The sequence below is a fragment of the Pundamilia nyererei genome, unplaced genomic scaffold (genome assembly GCF_000239375.1).
Source record: "Pundamilia nyererei isolate P.nyererei 1_Seehausen unplaced genomic scaffold, PunNye1.0 scaffold00066, whole genome shotgun sequence".
Taxonomy (NCBI): domain Eukaryota; kingdom Metazoa; phylum Chordata; class Actinopteri; order Cichliformes; family Cichlidae; genus Pundamilia; species Pundamilia nyererei.
The window spans coordinates 110,775-118,732 of NW_005187467.1; the positions used below are offsets into that span (position 1 = coordinate 110,775).

The following is a 7,958-nucleotide window of genomic DNA, read 5'->3' on the forward strand; positions in this document are numbered from 1 at the left end:
CCCCCCCCCCCAATGACCCTGGCTTGAATAAGCTGAGGAAAATAGATGGATGAATAAAAATGAAAGTTATAAAGATAAAAACAAAGGCCTTGATTTTATAGTTACAATCTATTGTTTTTTTTTTCCAACAATATCTTTATTTATTTATTTTTTTACATTTTAATGACTTACAAAACAATCTATTGTTTTAGAGGATTTCTTAACTCTCTCCTTTTACCCAGCAAAATACCAATTCAGTGTTCACTGCAAACATAATTCAACAGCCCATAGTGTTCTGGTTTAAAGGCGATATTCAGGCCTGTATTGACCGTAAATGTCATAACTGTCAAAACAATGTACAGTGTTCGCTTGATGCACAGAGAAAGACACCCATGTCTACACATGTACACATACCACTTCTCCCAAAGGATGCTGGCAAATAGGACACTGGCTCCTCTGGTTTCTCCCTCCTGAACGTGTGCACTTATAGTGGCACACTATAAAAAGAAACTGCTGTTATAGACTGGAACTCGACTGCCCCTTAAACTCGCTTGCTTGTGTGCTTTAAAATGGCAAATGTGGCATCGTGAAACAGTGACACAGCTTTTAGTTTCACCAACAGAGAAACAGCACCGCTGTCTGGGATCTTTCACGTTTATGTGAGACATCAGTGCAGGCTGTGGCTACCACTGAAGAGAAAAGAAAAGTCTGCTAGCTACTGCAAGTAAAGACAGTCTCTGCTCTGACAGTAAATGCGGGGGCTGAAGTGCTTGCACATTTTTTTAGGGGGCAGGCTGAGTACGAGATACCTGTAGTTCACCGAAGGGCATCCACTTTGTTTGAGTGGAGACCGATTTTAAATAACCTGCTACTGCAGAGCAGGTGGAAAGGCTAAGCTCACTTCTGAATGTACAACTATTCAAGCCACACTGCGATCAGTCACCGCTGTATGAGTCACAGGCCAGGGCTGTATTACAAGAACACCATAAACCAGAACCAAATAGAGAAGGACTGCTGAGTAATCTATAAGTGGCTTTTCGTGATGTAAAAACAGTCACTGGAGATATGCTGAAGTGTTCCCCGTGTCCCACACTGAACAGCATTTACAATTTAACGGATCTCATCTTGTCTTCTTTTCCTCCCTCACTATTAAACATCCCCCACCCCAAACCCCCAAATCACTAAATGCAGCACTAAATGCATTGCCTTACGCTAAAACTCCCACGGCTTTTCTTGTTACTTGGAGGATTCCCAGCAGGGGTGAAAAACAATAGAGTAACAGAGAAAATGATAAAAACAAAGGGACCAATGAGATTACAATGCTTTCAGCTGCTTTAATAAACAAACAACAAAAGGGTTCAGTGATTTCCACAGGGGAGTAGGGAAGCCCAAATTATGACTTGTAGTCCCGATGATGGACATGAGGGGGCATTTGAACTTTATAAAATTAGGACCTTGAATAAAAGAGAAAAAAACACCGGCAGTCAAGTTAACCGTAACCGCATATAACACATTACTTGTGAGTCCCAAAATTTTACTTCTATGACCTACAGGCGTTAGTAAGATATAACTTGTGCTTTACTTGAACTAATATCTTAAACAGCTAGCTCATAACGAAAATAATTACCTGCATTTCTCTTAACTTTAAAGGTTGACTTTGCTCATTCACCTGAAATTGTTTTACAGAAGTATTTTCTAGGTATGAGCCAAAACCCTGAGCTCAAAAGAAAGCCTTGACGTGCAGGCTATGAACCTTCATGTCTCATTACATAACGGCAAAAAGATAACATTGGACATAGCTACAATCTGCTGCCCAGCTGGTCCAGGTGAGTTAAAACCTCCTCTGTGCTCTCTCTTCATTTTCTTCACACCTCCCACTTCCAACATAACCAAGGGAACTACCCCAACAGAGTGAGACAGCTGACTCACACAATGCCTCCCATGTATTTAAAAGAGTAATAACCAGAAACATTTGGTGGATGCTTTAATCCAAAGGCCTAACAGCGCCATGAGCACCAACATTTTTAGTACTGTATTCCTGCAAAAAATGTCGACAGAACCTCTGACCCTGACACTGTTAGTGTCAAAGATAAACCCATTGAAGTCCACAAGACATTAATAATTCAAAGAGAGCTACACTATTTATTTTTCTTTTGAAGTGTTGGTGTTCTATAGTTTCATCCTAACTGATCCTCTTGGACCAAATGACAAACCTGCTGAAGGCATTCAAAGTGTGGCTCGCAATTCATTTGTAAGTTTCTTAAGATAGAAAAAAAAAACTTTTTTTTGAGATAGCAACAGCTGTGTTACTCTGTAATTCTTGTGGTTATTGTGAGCTGGCTTCACAAGCTTGAAATGAATCCTGTCCATCAATAATTTGCTTTTGTTTGTTCTGTATGCCTCTGTCTACGCTCTTTTATACTTGTACTTGCACTTTGGTATTCACATCGAAACAGATTCAGTGTCAGTCAGGTAAACATTTCAGCAATGATAGCAATTACACAAACTAGCAGAAACACATTTCACTGCAGTGTTTTTGTTAAAGCTGTTTGCAAAGGAAAACCAAGTGAAACACTTTGATAGCTCACACAAGCGTCTGGAAACAGTCTGCTCAAAAGTCAGTATTACTTTTCACTGACACATAATATATGTGTCAGTGAAAATAATATACGATATCTAAATGAATTTTTCGAAGGAATTATTACGTTTCACACAGGCAAAGATATAACGAGAAGAATTAACAATAGGTTCCCTGCACTGAGCATTAATTGGGAGTTCAGGAAACATATTTCATCTAATTTATGATTGTAGGGGTTGGAGTTTATCCCAGCTGACATAAAGTAAAAGGAAAGGGGTTGGGAAACATTTTGCCCAGATCTCTTGTAGGTCCTAATATAAGTTGGTAAGTTTTAAGTTGCAGTGATAGAAGCAGTGTGGATTCAAATAAAAAACAATACAGACATCTAGACCAGTTTCATTGAGTGTTTTCTCACATATTGTGGTTATAAAGACCTATTTTGCCTTCTCAGCTGGTGCAGATGGTTCTGGGGGGTCTTCTCCTACAGGTTTAAAACTGTGAAGTGGCTATCGCAACACTCTGTCTGTTTGCGTCACTAAGGAAGATGTATAGCTTTTGGGCAGCTGTCCCCTGCAAACTCTGGCTAGCTTGTTGCTCTGCCTTCTCACCCCACTCTGACAGGCTCTACTTTCCTTAGATATAAATAGATAACGATGCTAACAGATGCACCAGCCCCTGTCTATCTATCTGTGCTCACACACACATATGCACACATACTCTGTTACCACCTATTCTTAAATCTAGAAGATTATGAAGATAATTTAAAAGAGATTATGCAAGACAATATGCGGTGCATTGTGGAAAGATCTAAATATGACTGAGTAATGTATTTCTGAGCTCTTACGAAACTGAAATAATCAATTATTAGGTTTAAAGAGATCAACTAATAAGCAGGTCATGGCACAATGAGGGCAGCGTAAAAATAGTCAACTATATACAGAAGCGGGACTTGGCTCTGCGAACTGCAACTACAAAATCTGAGTTTTAAAAAATTCGATGCCAGGAGAGCAAAAGAGATACAAGTGAAGAAACCATTCGTCCAGGAAACACTGAAAGCGCCATGAAACTGATGATGGAATATGAGGACTGGTTGAAAGTTAAATCAAATGATTTTCCTACATAAAAAAAATAGTTTTGTTTCTCTTCTCACTTCTTTTCTTTAATAACTCGTGACTTCACTCTCCATCCACAAATCTCTAGAACTCGTCTACAAACAGATGGGCAGGTTAGTCCTTCACAATAGGAAAGTAAGTAGGACTTACCGTTCGCAGGAACTGAATCTCCTCCTCTCCCTCTCCCCCTTCTGCCATCTTTCACCGAGGGTTATTCGCAGCTCCTCAGGAGAAAACAGAAAACCCTTCAGTTTTCTCCCGTCAGGATTTGGCTTTGCTATGTCCCTCCCTCTTTTAGTTTCCTCGTTCCTGTACCCCTCTTTCTCTTTCGCACTCTGCCTCAGTGTCTCTCACTCTCCGTGCTAGTGTGTGTGGGTGTACTGGAGGACAGCATGCGTCCTGTGCTCTCACGGTGTTGTGAGAGAGTGACAAGGAGGCAAGGCTCTCCCCGGCTTCTCTCTCCTCTTTGGATCGTATCCCCAACAGCAGATGAGAGTAGGAGGGATGGAGGGTGGATGAGGGAGGGGCAGGCACCTTGTTACACATTTACACCGTTCACATCCAGCCGTGGCGCCATGTTTGTAGAAGTGGGCCACTCCTTCACACAGGCTGCCCCCCTCCATCACCCTCCCCTTCTTCCACATGTCTGAGGCTATAAAAGGAAAGAGGGGTGAGGACTAGCCTTTGGGGAGCGTGCAATAAGAGCACACAAAAGCACACCTCAGCTCTTCAAAGTGAGTAAGTTACTGTAGCTGTACTGGAGCACTGTAACAAAAACATAATTTCCCCCAGGGATCAATAAAGTATTCTGATTCTGATAGCTGCTCTTCACAAGAAAACCATTTGGGATAAATAGTGTATCAGTATATTAACATCATACTAGATCTTCTGGGCCCAACATGAGCTATTTGGAAATTCAGATATCTGCATCACTTGACGAGCAGGTTGCATTAGTTCTTTGTTTTATGTTTGAAGTATTGCAAGTCACACTTACAAGAAATTTACTATATTAATTACCATAAATGGCTCATTATTCACTTTAGTGCTGATTGATCTTTTAATCAAAATGAACTTATATACAACAATAGCTAAGTTAGACACCAAACATCTTTAGTCATAAAGCTCATCTGTGTGTTTTGATCAGAATTTGCAATTTGGAAGCTACTTTCGGCTGTTCCTTTATTGGTAAATGGCCTGTATTTGTATAGCTTTACTAGTCCCTAAGGACCCCAAAGCGCTTTACACATCCAGTCATCCACCCATTCACACACTGGTGATGGCAAGCTAGCCACCCTGGGGCGCACTGACAGAGGCGAGGCTGCCGGACACTGGCGCCACCGGGCCCTCTGACCACCACCAGTCGGTGGTTGCCCAAGGACACAACGACCGAGACTGTCTAAGCCAGGGCTCGAACCGGCAACCTCCCGATTACAAGGCGACCTCCCAACCCTTGAGCCACGATCGCCCCATTAGGGCGATCCCCCCAAGAGCCACAATTGTAGCACTGCATGTTTGATCTGGCAGATATTTATGCCAGATGATCTTCCTGACACAACCCTAAAGGACTTTGTAGCTCTACTCAAAATATTTAACTTGTTAGACAAATAACTAAACCACTATGGTTCATAACTTTCCCAACACAGTCCAACTTTGACTATACAAAAAAAAACTCTGACAAGACGCAATGTTTTCATTTCATTTTTAAAAACGTGGCCTTGAAATGAAATGGCAGAAAACATAATAAATACTTCATAGCCCACATTTATGCTGAGAAGTTGTGTCATCACATCGCTTGTGTTCTTTAAACAATAGTTGAAGAGAGAAAACTGATCTGTTACAAAGAACTGGTTTAGATTCTTGCCTGACATGCAGGTGTTGTTGAGTGACTCGTTGTTGATCCAGGATTATTTTCACCACTATACTACAGGAATTGTATATTATATAACTCTCATCCTTGTAAGTAAGTAATCAAGTAATCTGTTGGATCAAAGTACAGCTCAACTTACAGCTTGGCACTTTCAGTGTGGTGGACACCACTGAAGCTGTCTTACAGCCCAATCGATAACTGAACGAGACACTCTGCACAGATATTTTGTCTGGCTTTTAATTAGCTCTTTGATCTTTTACACTCTTCCATAAAATTACAGTTTTATGCTTCAGTGGTAAAGTAGCAACCTTCCTACTTCCCCTAAGAATAGTGATTCATTACCAGCCCATTATTTTGAGTTTCCCTGTCACTTATCTGAAGCAATACCTCTATCAACAGCCTCTAGATGGTTTTAGTGCTGCCTGGGTTTAACATTTAAGAGATGAACTCAGCAGTGACTGGGGAAGAATCCAGCAGGTAAAATCATAATGAAATTGACTCAGTGATGAACAACACATTCATTTCCACCGTAAATTAATCTATTATTCATTTACTCCGTAAAACAATTGGCAACGTTGGTCGTGAAATATAAGGATTTGTTGCTTTTTATGTTTAATATCACTTCATTATCATTGGGTCCTGAACTGTTGACTGATCAGACTGGTTGAATTTAACAATCAGTGGGAACAGTACTATAGGTGTAAGGACAATTGATATTTTTTATTTGTTTTAATTTTTATATCTTATTTCAGGGATCTTATAATTCATTGAAAAGCAAAGAAATAGCAGTTTAGCTTGGAAAAAAATGCATTGCATCTAGACACAATGTTGTCAGCTGGCTCTACTGTGAATCAACTATGTAGGCCTCCCAAAAATATTTTTTGCATGACACAAGCTTTCCCCTTGAAAAGCCATCTTTTCAGAAAATCAACAGTTGCTTTTGATTGAAACAGTGGATCTGCAGGAGCGTCCGTGTCACACCCCTCCTGACAGGCAGAAGGGATGCACCAGACAATAAATCTGGAAGTCTGAGTGCTGGGGGGGGAGAAAAGCACATCACACTCTCACAGCAACGGTGACCAGCCTTCAGACACTGTGCTCATGCACACATCCCTACCTCCCCTGTCTCCATCTGGCATCCTTGAGCATGCTTTCTTTCTCATCCATCTCCCACTGCAACCGCAGCTGGCAGCGGAAAAGCTGTTTCAGGACGCTGCTCGCCGGGACACAACTCCTTTCAGCGGATAACGGAGAGCAGGAGGAAAAGAGGCGGTGAAGAAGGCGATACGCCACTGAGGCGGAACTAACATGAATTCTGGGAATATGAGTCTCGATTCAGAAGTAACCTGCTGACTCCCGTTTTCTGCCAACTCACGAATCGTGCTGGCTTTATGTGCAGTTGCTGCAGTACGCCTGAAGGAGGCAGTATAATACAGAGAACTGATGGGAAAAGGCTTTACAGGTGTCTCTCAAGCTAAATAATTAATTAACGATATATATTAGGGGTCATGACAGGATTACAGTCAAAATAAGATAGGTGTTGTTTAAAGGAATTGATTAATTAACTCAGATGGAGTTATTTTACTGTTTTATTGAAACCTGGTTCAAGTAAAGGGAGGAATCCCCTGCAAACATGTGATGTAATGAAACTTTCAGCTCTTCCACGTAACAGGACGGCTGCTCCGTAGACTGTAAGCATCACGTTTGGTGGTTTTGCTGCGAATTTTCAAAATATGTACTCTGCATACATAATAGATAAAAAAAAAAACATATAGAAATATACGCAGTGGTTACGACAAAAGTCTTATGGGGGCTTTAAAACTCAGGTAACGCTGCAGGTAACGTGGGCGTGCCAGCGTGTTGAGTTATAGTAAAATGGCACTAGCTGTTATTTTGTCCAATGTTCTTCACCAGCTGAGTGGCGCTTCCTGTTTTAAAGAAGCATTGCTTAAGATTACAGTAAGTTTACCACATTGTCCGGAAATGGCGTGTTGTGTCTTTCTGCAACATGTGCATGTACGCCCCTGGAGATCTTCAATAATCTAACTTCTCAGCGAAATCCAAGTGCATGTTAGGTGTTTTTGACTTGGCATGCAAGGTCTGCGGGAGCCCTGTGCATCTCTCTTTGCTTTTGAATGCCGTGTCGCCCACTCACTGTCTCTGCCAGCCACTCAGCTTCCTGCAGCAAAGAAGCCACCTCTGCAGACTTGGGGACATTAATGTCCCCTGTTTGGTTGCCTCTTCCTCTTGGGGTGTTAAAACAAGGATTCCTTTGAGCCTCCCTGTCCAGCTGCACAGCGACATTCACAAGCCCAAACACTACCTCCCTGTGTAATCACTTGCTACCCTGAGAAATGACAGCGGCAGTTTAAAAAAAAGAAGAAAAGGAGAAATCAGGAAGATAGACGTGATGTGGGGCACC

The 7,958-nt window shown here is 41.6% G+C and overlaps 1 protein-coding gene across 3 annotated transcripts in view; it reads right to left on the minus strand.

Annotated features, from left to right (window-relative positions):
- ryr1b (ryanodine receptor 1b (skeletal)) overlaps positions 1 to 4,144 on the minus strand; it is a 63,705-nt gene extending 59,561 nt beyond the window's left edge. For all 3 annotated transcript variants that reach the window (XM_013911588.1, XM_013911586.1, XM_013911587.1), the window contains exon 1: positions 3,820 to 4,144. In XM_013911588.1, coding sequence (XP_013767042.1) covers positions 3,820 to 3,867 — 48 coding nt within the window. In that variant the 5' untranslated portion in view covers positions 3,868 to 4,144. The remainder of the gene's footprint in view (positions 1 to 3,819) is intronic.
- Between the last annotated feature and the right edge of the window lie 3,814 nt (positions 4,145 to 7,958).